The sequence below is a fragment of the Humulus lupulus genome, chromosome 8, assembly GCF_963169125.1.
Source record: "Humulus lupulus chromosome 8, drHumLupu1.1, whole genome shotgun sequence".
NCBI classification, from domain to species: Eukaryota; Viridiplantae; Streptophyta; class Magnoliopsida; order Rosales; family Cannabaceae; genus Humulus; species Humulus lupulus.
Genome location: NC_084800.1, coordinates 26334094 through 26354798, shown reverse-complemented (window position 1 = coordinate 26354798; position 20705 = coordinate 26334094). Strand labels below are relative to the sequence as shown.

The 20705-nt window shown below is 30.6% G+C and overlaps 3 protein-coding genes across 3 annotated transcripts; 1 reads left to right on the top strand and 2 right to left on the bottom strand.

The window, feature by feature from the left end:
• Positions 1-2400: 2400 nt before the first annotated feature.
• Positions 2401-5270, bottom strand: LOC133796477 (probable N-acetyltransferase HLS1). The gene is made up of 3 exons (XM_062234007.1): positions 4847-5270; positions 4559-4689; positions 2401-3501 (listed from the first exon to the last, which is right to left on the bottom strand). The coding sequence occupies exons 1-3, from the start codon at positions 5069-5071 to the stop codon at positions 2604-2606; spliced, it is 1254 nt and encodes a 417-aa protein (XP_062089991.1). The 5' UTR covers positions 5072-5270; the 3' UTR covers positions 2401-2603.
• A 6554-nt stretch (positions 5271-11824) lies between these two features.
• LOC133796474 (phosphatidyl-N-methylethanolamine N-methyltransferase) lies at positions 11825-13271 on the top strand. The gene is made up of 2 exons (XM_062234005.1): positions 11825-12277; positions 12874-13271. The coding sequence occupies exons 1-2, from the start codon at positions 12033-12035 to the stop codon at positions 13121-13123; spliced, it is 495 nt and encodes a 164-aa protein (XP_062089989.1). The 5' UTR covers positions 11825-12032; the 3' UTR covers positions 13124-13271.
• Positions 13272-13609: 338 nt separating this feature from the next.
• LOC133796473 (photosynthetic NDH subunit of subcomplex B 1, chloroplastic) lies at positions 13610-16177 on the bottom strand. The gene is made up of 6 exons (XM_062234004.1): positions 15551-16177; positions 15113-15303; positions 14717-14974; positions 14493-14598; positions 14023-14108; positions 13610-13914 (listed from the first exon to the last, which is right to left on the bottom strand). The coding sequence occupies exons 1-6, from the start codon at positions 16121-16123 to the stop codon at positions 13749-13751; spliced, it is 1380 nt and encodes a 459-aa protein (XP_062089988.1). The 5' UTR covers positions 16124-16177; the 3' UTR covers positions 13610-13748.
• Positions 16178-20705: the final 4528 nt, after the last annotated feature.

Here is a 20705-nt window from a genome sequence, read left to right as displayed (position 1 = left end):
GGTATGATTTTTGACATCACTTGTAGTACTAGGGACCCTTTTCTTTTCTTTCGAGAGTGAGCAGTGTCTGGCCAAATAGAACAAAATAAAATAATCATAATACACTATTGAGCCACAATCCGTATTCAATCTTTGAAAATCGAAAGCCATGAAATAGTGGTATATCAACTATGCAAATTATGCGGAAACTGCTTTTGTATTATTTTTGTTCTCAAAATTTTCTTTGGGGTTGGGGAGAGATCATCAGTCTAAGAAAAGAGCATATACTGGCATTTGGCCACCAATGGATTTGAAAGATATGACAGTGGAAAGTAAGCTATAAACCACCAGTTTTATATTTGTATATATAAATAAAAGGAACTAGAAAGCCTACTAGGAAAAATTGGATGCTGGGTATTATTCCCTTTGATCTTTTAAGCTTAAAAAAATTTGTAATGCTTATCGACATAGGATGATAATGATGATGCCCATCATCAGAAAAAATCTCAGCTGTAGAATCTCATAATGATAATGATGATGCACCATTTTCTTTTACAGCATAAGTAAATTCTTTCGAACAATACATGCTTTTCAATGAGTATATGATGATTTTAAACTTTAAAGGAGTTCGCTTTTCTACTATAGCATTAACTTTGAGAACAAGAGAGTTTATAGGCAACATTCTTGGACTATGCCATAGGTATTGTTCGTGTCCTCAGCTCATAGGTAATACTGAATAAACTAAGTGGTGCTCTGCTCTAATTGGAGTATTAGGTTATTCCAGAGATTACCAGTTGGGAAGCATGTTGCACACCACTATATTTTAATCGCTGGTAAAGAATTCCATTAAAAGATAAGGGACTTTGCATTAAAAGATAATGACCAAGACTCTATGACAACACTTTCGCAAAAGCATCTAAGCCTCCATATATTGACTAACCAGGAAGAAGTATTGAAAGTCTTTGCATCAATATCTGATAAAGTTTTGAAGTGGTGAAATGTATTATGGATATAGTATATAAATATATATATATATAGCGTTTCTGTAGTTCTCAACTGTGATGTCCAAAGGCCAATATATTACACATGCTTTTATTACATAGATAAACTTTAGTGGGGTAATATTTTTGGGAAGAGTGAGATAGAGAAAGAGAGTTCTTTGGGACTTCATTTTAAATAATATATTGCAGTAATATAAATTGGGTTGTGTAGTAGTGTTTGATTCTTCAGAAAGAGTACTTAAATCAGTTGTGTACATACCACGCTTCATATCAATAATACTGGCTTGAAATATATAATATAAAATTTTGGTGAGATCCCATTGTTTATTCATTCGTACACGTGAAGGTAACAATAGAATAATTGTGCATGGTGTACAAAATAAGCCTAGATAAACACCACAGAAAAAAAAAAGCACTATATACCTTGTACAACTTCATGGCTATACTACTACCCATGTTATTGCTGTTGTGGTCTCAGTATCTTTGGGAAAGAAAAGCAGGGAAGAGGGACCTTGACACTTGTGAGGTAGGCCATTAGCAGTGGAACTTAAAGTTTGACAGGTAGCTGGATTCTAGGTAAATGGCTTTTCTTTTTCATATTATATATTTTTACTTTGTGATTCTGTTTTGTTATGATTTGTTCATTTAGTTCTTGAAAGGTTTGGAGACTTTTATTTTTCTTTTGTACGTACGGTCGGTGCAGGTGGGGGACCAATAGAGAGATGTCTTATTTATAATTATGACACGTTAATGATCTATTAACTTAAGTATGAGGACAATACAATCTGACTATCTGAGTTTCTTATTGGTAATTAGGTTTAGATTCTCTCTTACTTTATTCAGTGGAGCCAATTTTTGAGGTGCGGCTGCATCTTTCACAAATTGTGATCTATATTAATCGATCATGATGCCCTCCCCAAAAAATTAAATTAAAAATAAATACCCTGAGAAAACAAATAAATTTAACACGCTGGTTGGCAGCATGTTCTTCCCACCTTTTCTTTTTTGTCCACAAGCCATTTTCAGTTAAGCTATTTAGCATTGCTACTTTTTATTCTAGCTAGTAGAATGTTTATCCATACACTTATTTTTTAGTGAATATAATTGTACGAAGACAACAATAATGAAGCACTAGATATACATATATATATATTTACTTTGGCTTAAGTTTCATGATCTCATTATTGTCAGTAAAGTGGACAACATCTCTTATTATGAATTTTTATTTTTGTTAACTAGATTGCAAATATGATTGTCTCGGATTCAGTTAATAAACCATATAACAAAGTACGATAGGTTTCGGTAACAACAAACAATTGAAACCAATCATTAGAAGGTGGATTAGCTAGTACTATATATGAACATATTTTTCTTAAATAGGACTCTCTCTCTCTCTCGTGTTGTGATATTTATTTCTAAGTGGTCCTGAAGAGAGTAGATTTCATTAATCTTGGATCTAAATTAAGCTGAGATCGATCACATCTTACAAATGGAGAAATGTACAAGATTGAAACTCTACCAGACCAAGTGATCACATTTGTTTATCCCTGGCTTTTGTGTGTGTACGTAAGAAATACACATCATGGTGACGATGAAATCTAAATTAATATTATTATTATTATATTAAAAGTCACGGGGGTCAACAAAGATCACTGGCGAAGATGATCGAGAACTAGTCCAATCAGACGGCTCAAATCTCTCGGCCATCGCAGTAGTAGTACTAGTCTCTTTCTCTCGAGCTCCATGCAGCGTTGCAAGTTTCTTGATACACCAAAGGTCTTCGGCCAAAGAGAACTTCCTCCAGTGAGGAATGGCCACTCTAACAGGGTCCCTCTGGCTCACCTCGGCCACCACGGCGCCACATCCACCGTCGTCCCTAGCCATGTTATAGGCAAAGGTACATAGAGACCTCATGAGCCTCACCCCTTGCTTTCCCTCCATGTGGAGTCCGTACATGAAATACACACCAAACTGCCTAAACACATCTGGGAACGAAGGCAACCTCAGCCATGGCATCCATGCATCCAAAACCCTACTTCCTTCGCAGCATGCGTACGTTAAAGCCGAGACACCTTTCAGCTGTAACTTGAACACTTCCTTAGTGTTCCAAACGCTTAGTAACGCGAAACTAGGGGGAAACATCGTCTTCCTGGGGTCCCATTTGGGGAGGGAATTCTTTGGTACGGCCATGAAAGTTCCCAAGTTGAGTTTGCTTGCTAAAATGGCGTCTATGTCTTTGGGGAAGAACTCCGAATTGGCGAAGATTTGGCAGTACATAGAGGCGGCGAGCTTCTGCGGAACTCGAATAATGGCGATGCTTAAGGGTATGGGCTTGGAATGAGCATGAACTGGCTGCACCAACATGGTTGGGGTACGAAACTTGGTGTAGTCACATTTCTTTGTGAATAGATTGATAGAGGGCTCGTTGGTGCAGTCCGTGGCCATGTACGCGTACTCCGCCCCCTTTTCTTTGCACCACTTTTCTAGTTGTTCCACCAATTTAGTACCAATACCAAGTCTCCTGTGTACCATTAAATTAGAGTACATATAAGTATTTTGTATATTATTATTATTATCAATTATTTGGTTATTAACAATTAGTACAACTACTACTAGTACATCGGTGACAAAAATAAAATGAAAAAATAAAAAATCTAGTGGGGTGAGAGTACTTTCTAAAGTGGGTCTTATTGAAAAAGTTAGAAGGAACATTTAGGATATGTATGATATAGTGTAAAAAGGATATATATTTGAAAGTGAAGAACATAAGATGCAATTGATATTGGGGGTCACATCGGAGAGAGACTGTTGTCTAACATACCAATGAGAAAAACAAAACATAAAGGGGACAAAAGGAAGGGGAACAAGAAAATAATAACAAAAAGAATAATCAATTTTTTTTTTTTTTAAAAAAAACCCAGTGGGTGGATCACACTGTGTGTGGGATGAGCAATAGTATAAATGGTACTGATTTGTTTTTATTTTATTTTTCATTAAGTAGAGAGAGAGAGAGAATGGTGGAAATTAATGAGAATGCGACATTCTATCAAAATTATTACTATTAAAATAATGAATGTTTAATTAGTGAAAGAAAAACAGCTTCTCTCTCTATTTCCTAGTGGAAGCATGTGTTTCATTGAGAGAGAGAGAGAGAGAGAGAGTAGCTTAGTGAGCTCTTACTAGCTTCTTTTCATGATACGAGGAACATTTCCTCTTCTCTTTATGGTAGAATCTAATCTCTCCTCTTGCGTTGTGGAGATTGAACAATAATAATAATGGTGGCATGGGAACTAGAATCGACAAAGGTAATAATATATAAAAGATATTTGTAGGTAACAAGGAATAACTTGACTTTATATAAACAAAAACACTATTACTAGCTAGTTTTGTGTAAGTGTGGCAAGAAAATCAGGATAGAAATTAACCAAATAAAAACTATTTCTCTAAATAAATAAGGTCATGCTTATCTCCCGAGAGATTTTGAGGGCTGGTTTAAGAAATTACATAACGGTTAAAAATAATAATTAGAAAGAGAAAGAGAAAGAGAGAGAAAGAGAATAAAAAGAAAAGAAAAGTACCTGTGCGTGGGAGAGACTCTTAGGCCCAAAATATATGCCAACTTTACATAAAGCGAACTCCCTCTTGTGGCGTTTTTGACGCAACCCCTTACTACGCCCACAATCTCATTCTCTTCTCCGTACTCTGCTACCTTCACCAATTATTAATATTTATTTAAATTTCTCAAAATAAAAATAAAACCCATCAAAATCTACGTACGTACGTATACTCTCTATATATACATGTATTGTATATGTATGTACAAAAGATGTTTATATATAATAGAGTGATATGATATGATATAATACCAGCATGATGTGAGTTGGGAAATGTCGGACACGACAAATAGGGTCGCCCATGAGGTCAGTGACAAGCGAAGGCTTACCACGGCGGCCGCCACCAACTTCACAGCGGCGCTCAAGCTCCTCCACCGCCACCTTATCTCTCTCCTCATCATACTCTCTTATCACCATTACTCCTTCCTCAACTCTTGCTGCTGATTCCTCAGCCGCTGCTATCTTTACTACCACCATTATTAACACTTTTTATATATATATGTAAAACTATATATATCAGAATAAGTAGTACTATTTATACACTCCTTTACACACTACTACTCAATTATTTAATGATCTCTCTCTCTCTCTCTGTAGCAATATATATATACACACATATATGTATATAGCTAATTGTAGTGTATAGGTTTCTCTTCTTCTTTTTGCAATGTTCTCCAATAAACTCCACTCTGTGCCTCCCTATATATATATAACAACCAAAGAGAGGTCCTCTCCTTCTACGTGGTGTCCCTACCAGGTTACGTAGTACTGCGTATATAGCCGCAAGATCTCCTTCTCTCTCTCTATTCTTTTTTTATTTTATTTTATTAATTTATATTAATTATTTAAATGTTAATGTAAATATAAATAGTATTTAATTTGTTCGGCGATGATTGACCAGATATTGTGTCAATTATTGCTTCAGATGGTACAAGCCCTTCATATTTCTATACGTTAAAATAATATATAAATAAAAAAGAACTAAACGTTAAATATTAAAAGAAAAGAAAAAACATTTAAGCTGAAAAAAGCAAGAAAGGTACATAGTCTTTATCATGTGCAGTGTCAACTTGAAATATGATAACTATATGATGTTGATATTGATGATACCATATTGTCTTATAAAAATAACATTATAGATTATTTAAATAATAATAATAATAATCTGTATTATATTTATCTATAGATATAATCTATATATTAAAATTAATATATGATATCATCACCCATGGATCGAGATCCTCTTATTTTGATTTATTTAACAACCAAGTTAAATTAACAGCCAACTAATTATTAAATTAATTAGTGCTAGAAGCATGCATAACAAGTTATCATTTGATCACATGATTTTACAAAATATATATTTATGTAAATATAAATGTAATAACTTAACATGTTATGTGTGTAGGAAATATTATTGAACAAATAAAATATCAAATTATTATCATGTGTGATTGTGTGTACTTAGAAAAGGTACTACGTACTACTCTCATTTATATGTAACTCATTTAAGTCATAGAAACCACGAATATATTTTGTAGTACTAGTATATAGTGGCTACCCTATAAAAATATAAAATACGATCTATACATTAAATAATAAGGTATGATATATATATATATATTATAGATATAGATATATTTATTAATTGTTTGCATCAATTATTGGTGAAGGTGGTGTGAGAAAAGAGAGAAGCATGCAGCCGAATGCACCACGTTTTTTGATAAGCAAAGCTAGTGGATATGATCTTTCCAAGTGTGATCAATACATTTTCATATATAAGATTATTTTTCCTTTTTCAATTTCCAAAAGAATGATTGCCTAAATATGTGTAATAATCGAACAAGAGTTTATTGAATGCACTTGTGTTGGATATATTATATGATACATGCTTCTAATCCCTATGCTCAAGCTTTGTCGTTTATCTGTGTTTAAAATGTTATATATATGTAAATAAAAACCGAGTGTGAAATGATTTAATGATTTTCTTCTTTTGGAAAGTATACTGACTTTGCTTTACAATAATAATTTGATCAACCTCAAGGGGTAATGATAATTATGATGATCATGATCATGATCATGACGATGCTGATGAGGATGATATAACCAAATGATAATAATAATAATAATTTGGGAAAAGGGAAAGTTCATCTAAAACTTGCTGATTTTGATTGTCATGAGACTTTGTACTAATGTTAACATTTATATTCTGGAATTGCTCTAGACAGGTCTTCAAACTTAAAAATAAGACATTGTAAGTACTCCCAATTCTGAATAAAACAAGGGTCCACACACCTAATTTAGTACACTATATATATAAATAATATAAATATAAATATTTTTATATAGTGATGAGTTTTTGTTTTGCTTCATAGAGATGAGTAGTAGGGTTTTGATCAACTTTGAAAATGACTTGCTATTGCATGTCATTTTCTCTTACCATTCCATTCCAATTCATACTCTCACTCCCATTTTGATTCCATTTATTATTATACACACAACAAATGAGTAAATATTTTTATTCATTTTCTCTCCATTGTTTTTTTCCTAATATCTTCAATTAGCTCTTTGTTTGGATCTTGAATTTTACTAAGGAAAAAAATTATAATAAAGAAAAAGAGTAGTAGAGAAAAGAATAAAAGAAAACAATTTTCTAAAAATAATTAAGAGATATTTTTTAATATGTTTTCTCTATTTGAATATTTTTATAATTATTCTACATTTTACAAAGCTATATATACTACATTTATTTTGATATCACTAATATGAGAAAATGATTAGTTTTAATTTCAAAGCAATATAATATGATCAAGTTGATATATAACTAACTTTCGTTATCCGTGTGAGTTGATTGTCAGCTATTTTTTTTTAAAGGGCAATTACATAGTGTGATAAATGTTAGTCTGATCTTATATAAACGTGTTTTTCTTTTCTTGAAATGATGTGATTATAGACCTTTGGTTAATTAATTAATGAATTATTTTTTGAAGGAAAAAAAAAAGATACGTCCTATAGTTTCCTACTTTGATTTCGGCTAGCTCGTTGAGAGAATTTTATGAAATCAAGACATGTTTTTCTTTTATTTTAAATATCAATCAAATTAATATGTATAACAATATGATCGGTATTTTGTTTGAGCTTCATGTGCTTTTTAAATATAAATTTAATGAGATATATATTTGTAAAATACATAATAATAATAATAATAATAATAATAATAATAATAATAATAATAATAATAATAATAAGGTTTAGAAAAATCAGCCAAAATGACAAATTGAGGCGACACATACCTATTGCAATGACAATTGTTGTTCATGATTTTTTTAGTTTATTATCTTTTTAAATATAACTTTTAATATATTTTTTAATCTTACATTATTTTTTGTCATAATAGAGACAGAATTTTTTTGGCAGTGTGATTATCCACTAATATTTTCAGCAATTTAAAAAAAAAAAACCTTATGTTCTTTTTCTTATTATTATTTTAACTTTATTTATTTGTCATTCTTAAGTTGATCCACCCTTAATAAAAATGTTGTGGTGACTCTTGTCGTCGCATTAGACCTCCTATTACAATGATATATGTCGCTGTAATAATATATATTTTTCTTATAAGAGAGTGTAGTAATAAAATGATATTTTTAATTTTAATTTAATTTGTTTGATGTGTGATACAAATAAAAAATGCTAAACAAATAGCATGTTATTATAATCACATCAAGTAATTCAATATAAGAATTATGATATAAAAATTTGAGAATAATGATAATAATCAAGACGATGTTATTATGGCAAATGATATCATAATTAAAATTTCAAATTAATTATTTAAAAAAAATGTACTACTTTGTATGACCATATGTACTATATAGTAAGGTCGAAGACGGGTATGAATGCTCACCATTAATATTACGCCGTTTTATATATATTTATATGTATATATATTGACAAATGTATTTATATATAATCAAAATAAGATGTTTATGTAAATATATATAAAGTTTTATTAGGGACATAGAGAGCTATATGAACAAAGGTATATTCTTTTGTTCAGCATATAGCACAATTATTGTGGTTTAAATTGAAAAACAACTTTTCTATATTGGAAAAAATATGATTCGATCCTATCCAATATTTATATATTTCATTCATAAATTGAACATATTTTTGTTCTTGTCGATTTTTATCATTATTTTTTTTCTCTTTGATTAACTTTTTAAAATTTTCAAATTATATGGTTCAAAGTTATTACTTTTCAAAAGTATTAACGTTTACTCTGTTTGTCCAATAAGAGTCTCGAGTTATGGATCTATATCTATCTAATTAGCATATAATCTACAAAGAAAAATAATAATTGATTACATCAAATCATGATGATGATCGCTATAATAATAATATTACTATTAGCTTACGATATATTGATTACGTTATAACACACTTTTGGATCGAGTTTAATTATTTATATATATATATGATATTATTTTAATAATGAAGTCTTATCTTGACTATATTTTTCATTTATTTCGTATAATAGATTATTACAATATAATCTTGAATATATATATATATATTATATGTCTATAGATATAAAACTTATTTGTGAATTGAGTTTGATAAGGTGAGGACTGGGGACTATATGAATGTGAACTAGTTAGAAAATGGGACATGTATAAATTATGATATAGGAATCGATTCAAATTCTCTTTCGTAAGCCTACTTTGTATATATTATTCAATAATATATTTAGTTCGAATCGATCTTTATTTCAAAAAGCTATAAACTCGATCATAACTCGTAAGACTAAGAAATAAATTCACATATTAATAAAGATACTGCAAAATTATGCCAAAAAAGGAAATAATTAAATTTTGGAGTTATGATAAGACACCACTATACTACTACTAATAATAACAATAACAATAATAATTTTAATGTTAATGTTGTTATAAATCCATAAAACATATATATATATATATATATCACATAATAAGATCATAAAACTTCGATAAATATAGGAAACTACTTAACACATTCCATAATAGAGATAGACATGCATGTACTCGTACATCCCTTTCTTTTATTTAATTTTGCACCACTAATAATATATTATGATCAATCTTTAATATATTTTTACACATATAATATATTTATATATATAATCGCCTTAAAAGGGGTAGTATTTAATTCTTGGCATCTGGCATCACATGGGGTAAAGTAGTCCATTTCCTGAAAAATGTGTGGTCCCTCTCTCATATTAATTGCATAATACCTACTTCCAACAAAGAAAGAAAAAAATTATATATAATTATAGGACAAGCTTTACTTTAAGTCCTATCGGTAGGGCTCTCAGTGTTTCTCGACCCGTGAACAGTTTTCGGTGCGAATTTTTTTTATGACCGTATATATTGTAGCTATTTAGAGCATCCTGCAAAGTTTCAGAAAATTCCGAATAGTTTACAGTACCGAAAACTAGGTTCAAACATGTTGATTTCCACGCGCATAAAAAAAATTAGTCACGCGTGCAACATGTTTGAACCAAGTTTTCGGTACTGTAAATTATTCGGAATTTTCTGAAAATCGCACTGATGGTCTAAATAGCTACAATATACACGATCATAAAAAAAAATCACGCCAAAATCTATTTACTGATCGAGAAATACTAAGAGCCCTACAATAGAGCTCTTTCTGAAGGCCCCACTAAAAAAATTTCCTATAATTATATAGGACATAGGTTAAACTATATATATTTTTAAGAGAATATTAAAAAATATTAAATTAATTATTGACTTTCCGACAATATATAATATAAATTTAAGATTATGCATGGCATGCTATATAAATATCTTATATTACTATTTTATTATGCACCCACATATTAGTACTTAATTATATGAACAATATTAATATTATTAATGTGCTCTAAAAAGGACAATATTAATGTTTATTTATATTATTGTCAGCCAAAAAAAATGCAATATGTTTTTTTGCATTACAAATCTAAATATATAATAAAGGTCTAGTACTCTCATGGTTTCACATTGATTACATAGAATTAAAGTTATAAATCAGCTATTTAGACACACAATAAACAAATAAATATATATATATAGTTATTATTTAGTTTTGTGTGGAAAAGAATAAAGGGTCAAAATTAAGACCATTTTATTAAAAGATAAAAAAAACTAGAGGCATCTATAAATTGACACATTACAACTAGATGTGAGGTATACTTAATGAAATTTCCTTATCCATCTAGCTAGGGACCATATTATTAATAAATAAATTTAAAAAAGGAAATTTTTTATTATGGGTGAATAGTGATCACATAATAATATGATTAACAATATGGCCAATTGGGTATTACGTAGTAATTAATATTGCATCCCTTTTGTTTTATGGGACCCATAATTTTAACAATTGTGTGAAATTATTGTTGTTGTTTATGATCAAATCAATCGATAAATGTATCTATATAGTTCGATCTCTGAAGTGGACCTTCGATAACAACACGTCTTTCAATATTGTCATACTCAGAATTGACATAAATCAACTATATATGACTAATTATAGTATAATATAACCATCGATGTTCGTTTGATTAATTTTCATATGTCTCTTTACCTTGAATATCACTTCTATGTTCTTATCTAGATATACGTAAACTTTTAGTTGTGTTATAATCAGGGTTTATTACGATAATTAGTAATATAACTTTAATTATTTTCTGTTTAAATTTGACTAAATTTTAATTATTTGGAAATATTTAATTTAGAATTGGGAGCTCTAAAGACAATAATAATGTATACACATTGACAAGACAGAGTTTAAAGAGAGGGGCCTTGGTCCCCCAAATTTTGAAAAACAAAATTATATACTATTTTTTTATATAATAATCCTCATTTTTTCGAAATTATTAATTTTGCTCCTTCAATTTTTGTTTTACTATTTGGACTAACTTTTAATTGAACTTTTTCTACATATAATAACAAAATATTATAAACAACACACATTCTGTTCTTTTTTTCTTTTTTTTTTGGCGTGTGTGATGTAAGCAATTAACTTAAATATATAATTGGAAACTAAACAATTTTGTACTACTAAGCCTAATTTTCTGATGATAATTAGATTTTTCGTCATTTTTTAAAGTATACTTACAATTATCAATAGTAAAAAAAAAGTGGTATATATATTTATTTATAAATTGGGTGGTATAATTCGTCATTTAAAAATAAATGATAGTTATGAAATTAATCATCAAAATAAAATTGGGCCTTGGCCCCGTGATATTAGAACTCAAGTTTGCTCAGCAACGGCCCAGCTAATTGGCCCATATCCAAGCTTGCTAACTAACTAAAACTAACAGTCAGATAAGTTGGGAAAATAAAAAAAAAATCAGAACTTTCCCGAGAAAGTGAAAAGGAAAACAGTAGAGAAAATGGGGGTAGCAGCAGCTATAGGAGTAATCGCACCATTCCCATTCTACTACTGGTTATGGACTTATCCTCAAACATGGGTCGACTTGTGTGGAAAAGGTCGGGACCCATCGAAAGTGATGGCTTTGGTCTCCCATTTCCTCAAGCTAATCCAGTTCGTCTCTCTCTTCTCTGTCTCCACTCTCTCATGGCTTCCCCCTCTCTACTTTTGGCCCCTTTTTGCATTTGGCCAGTTCCTCAACTTCAGGTCAGTGAAAGACCCAACTTTGCAGGGCCATAATAAAACTGTGTATTTTCATGTGTACAAGTTTCAATAATGGCTTAAAAAAATAACCCTTTTGCTAAAAAGTTCAATGCGTGTTGTCTTATTCATTACTGTTTTTGTAATATTGGGATTCTTTGATGCTTTTTTCTAAGAAATTTCTTGATTGGGGTTCTGAGATTAGATTCTAAATGAGTGAAAGCCACTAGCTTTCAAGATGTCCAGAACTTTGTTGTGATACACATCAGTATGCTGATACTTGTTCAGCTCATGTCTGATCTTGTTGCTTCTTGCACCAGTGATCAGTTAATTCAATGTCACCATTGTTCAACCAACTCTTATTTGTTTCCAGCGCCAGCAAATTAATGTGTTGGCGTCCCTGTCAATTAGACATGTGGGGAAAGAGTGAAAAATGCTTAACTGTAGGCTAACAAACAAACAATGTGTCCTGGTCCAAGATCCTCTCTATTAAACACTTTGTTTTTTGCGGTTCAATACCAAAAATCAATTTTGGATTTGAACAATTAACATGTATTATCTTTGGCTGTATATCTTACTTTTTTTGTTGTAAAAAACTCCAGGGTGTATCAATTACTTGGTGAATCTGGCACTTACTATGGAGTACGCTTTGGGAAGAACATTCCATGGGTGACAGAATTTCCATTTGGATACATACAAGATCCTCAGTATGTAGGAAGCATTGTGAGTTTATTCGCTTGTTTATCTTGGGTGCCCTTTCAATACATTCTTCTGTGGACACTAGGATATGTGTTTATAATACACATAGAATCGAAGGAAGATCCTACCACTCGTGCCAAGCCAATCTCTTAAGCTAGAACAACTGCAGTTGAAGAATAAAGCCATATGATATCACATTGTTTTTTGGTAGTATGTTGTATGGACGGGAAAATTAAGACACCACTTGAATAATTTCAATGCTTAGTTATATTTATGAGATTTTTAGTCTTTTGGGATGTCATGATTGGCATTTATGTTTTTCTTCTACTTTATCATAGTTCTTCATATTGTCTTTAAGGCCTCCTTGAGAAGACAAGTCAAGAAGGTGAAAATTGGCTTGGCAATACCCGCCTAACCTTAATATTTGGCCACCAGAAAACTATTGTGATTGCTATGTAAGTATCCAGAAGGACTCAAATCTTGGTGGCCAGAAAACTGTACTAATTACTATATAAGTTTTCAGGAGGACTAGAACTTCAGATCTCGTAAGAGTAAATCACATCTTTGACCGTTTGACCAACCCTTTTAGGTAAAATTGGCCTGGCAAATATAAGCAATGAAACATGCTATCAGAGACTATTAAAGCAACATTAATTTGTTCTGTTATTTATATAGTTGGAAAGTATTGGTGGCTGCTTTCTATTCTTGTATACAAACTAAGGTGGTCAAACATTGCAAGTCAAAAGGAAAAAAAAAATGAATTTTTCACTGTCCTCTCCTATACTAGAGCTAAGGACATATTAAAGAGTGGAAGTGCTTTCTTTACATCTTCAACATTGATATCTATAAGTTTTCCAGTCTTAGAGGAAACTACAACACAATTCTTCTCTTCAGCGTTAGGAATGAACAGGTTCCCTTTCTCTTCTGAACACAACAATGCGATACTGAAAAATAAAAATAAAAAAGTTGAGATAGGATTTAAATGTTACAATAATTCATATTTAAAATTTTGGAAATTTGATAAACTAGACAATCGACTGATGTATTGTCACCTTGGTTTATCTCGTGCATTTGCTAATTGGATGGCTGCTGTGTTTGTGGCTATCACCCCAGCTGAATCATTGATAAGAGCAGCAAGCTGAGAGAAGTAACAAGTGATTAAGTTCAAAATAACGATGATTATGAGGAATAAGGTAATTTCTTTAATACGTTTTGTACAATAATTAGATTTGATTATTGTACAAAACATAATCACAGCCTCGATGCATGTCCAAAGGTGCAAAACACTTGTTTGAAAATCCTTTCAATCGTTTTGTCATTCCCCTTTTCTTCGACAGAAATGACAGTTTTTTTTTTCTTTTTCCCACTTCAGTTGGAAAATGTAGTAGTATAAATAAATAATCATAGGGTGCTAGTGGTAACTCGTATCACCGGAGTAAACTTTGTGTACAGTTCCCCTACTAAAAGTTAAAGGGTCGCTGAAATTGTTTTGCAAACAATTTAGATATAAACACACACAAACCTGTCCAGGGGTTGTGATTAATACAATGCTAGCATCATCCCCAACAGCATACTCAACATCTTCTCTTTCTCTCTCATGTGGAATGACAAAAACTGGTCTAAATTCCCTGTTTGAATAATGAAAAATAGTCAGACTTTCAAGTAAAGTAAAAAATATAAAAGCTAGCATCAATCAAATATAGAAATAACATGAGAACTGTCTTATAGAGACTCAACACCACACACCTTAAACCACTTGTTATTTCTGCCCACACTTGGATGGGTAGCAAGCTATCAGTATCACCTTTAGACTGCATTGAGGCCTTTGAATCTGATTGTATCCCATGAATCACAACATATTTCCCTCTCTCTGCACCTGTTTTCTTATATTTCTCCTCTACAACCTCCTTCAGCTTCCTGGAAATCGACACTTTAAGTGGGAGCACTGATTCCCGTGGCACACTCCGAAATGGTTTTCCCAACCAATCAGCCATCTTATGATACCTTGATTAAAAACACCAATATGAGTTTGTCTGTTTGTTTGTTTGTTTGGTTGGTTGGGTTTTGGATACCATTTCAGCAAAGTATCAAATCACCTACTCTTTTCATTTACATACATTGTGTCTTACTGAAATAACTCACATGTGGTACCCTCCATCAGAGAGATTCGAACTGTCTGCTTTGAATGTTTTGGAGAGAAACAATTCAGCTCCAGCAGCATTAACATCAGGGTAGGTGTAGCTAACTCTGTCCCGAGCTGTTGTCATAAACATGAAGGCTCCATGGCCAAACCCTGCTAGCTTTGTTGACAACACCATATCGTAGTACCTATTCTACAAACCACAAATAGGGAACAACACCCTTTGAATTGGAATATTTATATTGTTTGTATTTTAAATAATCAGCGAAAATAGACTTTTTTTTTACAGTCATTACGTAAAATGGTCTAATATTGTGCAAAGTGAAGTCACCCCTTTCATTGTTTCTAACATATCGCAAACGTTTGATAGTGAAAATGAAAAAAATAAATAAAGGGTAATTAATTAAAATCTATTTTATTTGAAAGAAAAAATCACTAACCTTAAGAACTCCAACCATATCAGTATACTCAGCTGGTTCAGGAAAATGATCATCAATGTCATAGACAGTAGCCCACCTCACATTCTTGTTCAATTCATAAACTTGCTTTCCTCTCTCAGATGAAACGACGTCGATTAGAACTCCCGGGTAACGATCCTTAATCAACTGAATTACCGGAAAAAACAGCAAATTCTCATAAACACCACCAGAGACCATGCAACAACACCTCCTAACATCTCCTCTGACTTTCAGACCGAGAGGAGCAATCTCCACATTGAATCCCATTGGGAATTTGAGAAAACCATATGGGTTAACGGGGTTATCAGGGGGTCTCGGATCCTCTTCTTGCTTTCCATCGGTGAATAAGGAGCCATATTCCATGTCTGGGTCCTCTCCGTCGTCGAAAAAGTCGAGCCAGTGGTCCTTGTTGTCTCCGGCATGGGTTTTGAGTGATGGTCTCTTGGGACGACGAGAGTTCAAGAAAGCGAGTTTGACGAAATGGGTTTGGGGAAGTAAAGGTGGCTTTTTGAGAAATGGGGAGAAAGATTTGGGAAGAAGAGGAGTTGCCGCCATGGATGGAGAACGAGTTATGGAGTTCTTTGTTCAGTTGGTGGAACTTGGAAAGTCGTTGGTCGAGGAAATAGACGTTGAGATTTTGAGTGTGTGGAGGCTGATTGGATAAGTGGGGCCCTTCTTCTCGCCATTTATTTTTATTTTTATATCTTATAATTAAATAAACAAAAAAGAGAAAAAAAAAATTATTGTCCAAAATTCTAATTGTTTAATGAATAGAATATAATGTCTTTTTTTAAAAAAAACATTGAATAGGAGAATATAATGTTTTTTTTTAAGGAAATATATTGTTTGTCTTTATATTCTCACAAAATCTATTAAAGAATAGTACCTAAGTTTTATTTTAGTCAAACTATTTCTTTTAAAACTTTATAATTTTTATTATTAATACAAAATAAAATATTTTTAAAAATGATTATTTAAACATTACAAATATAATTTTTATTTTTATTTTTAAATTGCTTAAATATAATTTTTTTGTATTAATGTCATTTTTGTATAAATGATAAATGTTTATTTTTTATTTTTAAGTAACTACATTTTAAAATTATTGTGTATTAATAATAAAATTTAGGGTTTATATATTTTTGGACCATGTGTTTTGTCTCATTACATGTTTGGATAAAAAAAAATTACTTTTTGGACTGTGTTTTGTAAAATGATTCAATTAGACCCCTAAACTCGATTTTGATGAACACAAATTTGAATATAATAACACACTTGTTAGTGAGAATAGTAATGTTTTTGTTCTGGGTTGTTAGCATGGTGAATTATTTGTGATTTTAGTTAAAAAAAATATTTGATCAAAATCGAGTTCATGGGTCTACTAGAACCATTTTACAAAATATTGTGTCCAAAAAATAATTTATTAAAATATAGGGTCCAAACAGATAATGAGACAAAATACATGGTTCAAATAGTATAATCCTTAAATGTTATAAAATTAAATTGATTTATTATTATCTTAAAAAAATCATGTGTTTAAAAATAGCTAATTAGCTCACAAAATAATAATAAATCGAGTTAACTTGCTCTTGATACAAATTGAGAGAGTTATAATTAAATGAGAGATTTTCAAAATAATAAACTTGAATTGTTTCATTATACATAAATTAATAAATGTGAAATTTGATTAATTATAATTTATAAAGTAGAGTGTTTCTATGGTAGGGGCTAGAAAAAGAGCCCCACTTGTGGGTTTCTTTTGTGTTTATGATCTATTAACAATTTTTGAAACGATTTTTTTTTTATAACATTGCATATTGTAGTTATTTATAACATTTTCCAAATTTTTTAGAAAATTCCAAATAATTTATAGTACCGAAAATTAGATTCAAACGGGTTGTTTTCCACCCGCATAAAAAAATTAGTCATGTGTGCAACAACTTGTTTTTAAATTAGTTTTCGGCATTGTAAATTATTTAGAATTTTCTGAAAATCTATAGGATGTTTTAAATAACTACAATATACACAAAAAATCACGTCGAAAATTGTTTACAAGTCGATAGTACAAAGAGACTCTATTGGTAAGGCTCTTTTTCTAACCCTTGTTATAAAAACTTCTTATAAAGTAATTTGACAACATTAAACGTTTCAATTTTTTTTTGAGGAAATTACATTTTATATGGGATTTTTATTAGAGTGTGCAAAAATATGGCTTTTTTTCAAAAAAAAGTTAATCTATGGCTTTTTTTAATAATTTTCACTTTTATGGGTTTATTTTCCCATATTTTTGTATAAAAGTTGGTTTATGCCATAGTTTTACTCTTAATCAAGTTTTATTAATTTGGAAGGGTATGTTTGAAATTTGATTATTATTTTTTTAGCTTATTTGTTTTTTTATATTGTTTTTATATTACTAATTTTATATTAAATTTTTCTTTGGTTGTTTTGCAAATTTTTTTTTGTAATATGAATTGTTTTTAAAATGATTTTTTATTTATTATAAACACGTTTTTTTTAGATTGTATGTTTTTTTTTCAAATTATGGGTAAGGTAACCAGTTACTTTATTGATCTTTGACAGTTATGTAAAAAAAATCTTAGAGCTAGGTTAAATAACATGCATCAGGAGGGGTAACTCGTGGTTACCAGTTATCCTGAGATGAGTAACTTTCTGCCATAAGATGGGTAACCAGTTACCTAAGAGGGGTGACGAGTTACTCATATTAAATATGAAAATAAACATCAAATTTGAAATTAAAAGTGGAAGAACACTTCATTAAAAAAGGAAGAAGAAGTAACTATGATTTTAGTAACATATGTAACCAGTTACCATAAAGAAACCATAAATATACACACATCAGAATGTGAAGGTAACGAGTTACCCCCAGAAATTTACACACAAAGAATGTGAAGGTAACCAGTTACCCATTCACGTTTTCATATTTTTATTAGTTTTCTTTCCAAATTTTGGTATTCCTATAAGTGTTACAGTAAAAAGAAAATGCTGAAAAAATTGATTTGATTTTTTTTTTACATATAGTGGAAAAAACTATTAAAAAAAAAATTACAATAATAAAAGATAATAAATAAAAAAAATAGTAGAATAATTATGTAATGTTAAAATATATGTGTGGAAAAAATGAAAAAAAAAAAGAAATAGAATGAGAAAAGAATAAGTACAAAAATGAAAAAAAAAAAACAAAAGAAATGATGAATGAAAAAAATAGATGAATAAATAAGAATGAAAAGTAGAAGAAGAAAAATAATGGAAAAATGAAAAGAAAATTATATGAATGAAAAAATTGGTAGAAAAAAATGAAAAAAATTGAAGAAGAAAAAAAAAGCTTATATGTGTGAAAAAAAGAAAAAAAATGGAAGGAGAAAATAATAAATATAAAAATGAAGAATAAATATGTTGACGCCGTTTTTCGTCAACAGATAAAAGAAGAGAGCATGTAAACAATTAAAGACAATGGCCAAAAGAAACAAACGAATCAAACACGGTTTTTTACGTGGTTCAGCAGTTAAATCTGCCTAGTCCACGAGTCTCTGTTATTAACCTCAAGATTATCTCTGAACAATTCTTTAGTATGAATTCTACAGAGTTTTCTCTCAAGGATCAGAATTTCGGTCCTTTACAATGGTGCATGCCTTCTCTATTTATAGAGAAGGATGCAGAATACTATCCCACATATTTTGGGTAGTTACTCTTTTGTGAATAAAAATAAATGGCTTTAAATGTCAATAATCAGATATAAAAGGAAACGTCCCCCAAAGATCAGGGGGCGTATAACTGTATTAAATAATATCCCACAATTCTTGGGGATTTACATCAATTAATGAGGGCTACATCTCATAGTTATAATACTTGTAGATATTCAAGGTGGTTATAGCGTATCTTCAAGGCTCCAGCATTTCTGGTCTCATGTCATTGTGCGAGCCACTGACATCTCCCGAGCTAACGTTTCTTTCGAGATGGGATATCGAGCTCAAGAACCATGCTCCGAAGTTCCTGAAGATGAAGGTGTTCTCGGAGCTACCTTTCGAGATCGAGGTCATTTCGAGATTACCGCATTCGAGATCATACATCATACTTTGCAGGCTCGACTTACAATCCTAGATCACTCTAATCCTCACGAGACCATTTGTTGCGAACTCAGCTTTCGAGGTCATATTTACTATGGCTCGAAATCTGGGTATAACAAAATAGAATGAAAAAAAACTGAAAAAATATGAAAAAAAAAATAAAACAATACAAATGAAAGAAAAAAATAAATAAATGGATAAAAATGAAAAAAAAAGAAGAGGAAGAATGAAAAAATTGAAAGAAAAAAAGATGAAGGAAAAATTGGTAAAAAAAAAAAAGAAAAAGGAAAAAATGGAGAAAAAACAAGTAAGGAAAAAAAATGATGGAAAAAAAATTACTTTCAAAATCAAAGAAAACATAATAATGATAAAAAAAATGTGATATTTCCATATTTTAGTTAGCTACTAATTGTGTTTCCCATACCTTAACTTTTTCCTTAATAAATTTCCCATACAAATTAAGAAAAGTATAACTCCCATATTTTTGCACATTGATTGTATAAAAGCCATATTTTTTAAAAATTCTTTTTTTTTTTTAAATAATAAGATGAAAGAATGAAATATAAAATTTCTAATGACAGAACGGGGGTCAAATTTTTCCAATGGGTTTATACATATTTGACCATGTATTTTATTATTTTTTCACCAATAGCCTTATCTTAGTGGGTTTTTTTATGTAAAGAAAAAGTCAAATTTATGTAAAAAGAATAAGACAAGTTTACATATAAACATAATTTCTATATTTATGGGGAAAAAATTAATTATACAAAATATAGTAAGTTTTGAAAAAAAAAATTTAAATATGTTATATTTATATAATATATAAAATATATTAACATAATCATAAATACACAAAACTCTCTTACATTCTCATTTATCTCCCTCACGTTATATCTCTCTCTTTTTTCCTTTTTCCTCTCTCCTCCCATATTTAATTCTCTCATCTCAGCCCTCCATCGGTGATGCTACCTCTACCCACGCCCTCGACGACAACGACACACCTCTGCCCCCAACCTTGATGGCGACGTACCTCCCCCTCTCGTTCTTCATCT

Excerpts from the sequence above, each read along its gene's own strand:
- LOC133796477 (XM_062234007.1), bottom strand. The coding sequence starts at position 5,071 with ATGGTGGTAGTAAAGATAGCAGCGGCTGAGGAATCAGCAGCAAGAGTT. Across the intron at positions 4,690-4,846 it reads TCCCAACTCACATCATGCTG|GTAGCAGAGTACGGAGAAGA; the intron begins GTATTATATCAT and ends TAATTGGTGAAG. Across the intron at positions 3,502-4,558 it reads AGAGTCTCTCCCACGCACAG|GAGACTTGGTATTGGTACTA; the intron begins GTACTTTTCTTT and ends AATGGTACACAG.
- LOC133796473 (XM_062234004.1), bottom strand. The coding sequence starts at position 16,123 with ATGGCGGCAACTCCTCTTCTTCCCAAATCTTTCTCCCCATTTCTCAAA. Across the intron at positions 14,599-14,716 it reads GAAATAACAAGTGGTTTAAG|GGAATTTAGACCAGTTTTTG; the intron begins GTGTGTGGTGTT and ends TTATTCAAACAG. Across the intron at positions 13,915-14,022 it reads AATGCACGAGATAAACCAAG|TATCGCATTGTTGTGTTCAG; the intron begins GTGACAATACAT and ends TTTATTTTTCAG.
- LOC133796474 (XM_062234005.1), top strand. The coding sequence starts at position 12,033 with ATGGGGGTAGCAGCAGCTATAGGAGTAATCGCACCATTCCCATTCTAC. Across the intron at positions 12,278-12,873 it reads GGCCAGTTCCTCAACTTCAG|GGTGTATCAATTACTTGGTG; the intron begins GTCAGTGAAAGA and ends AAAAAACTCCAG.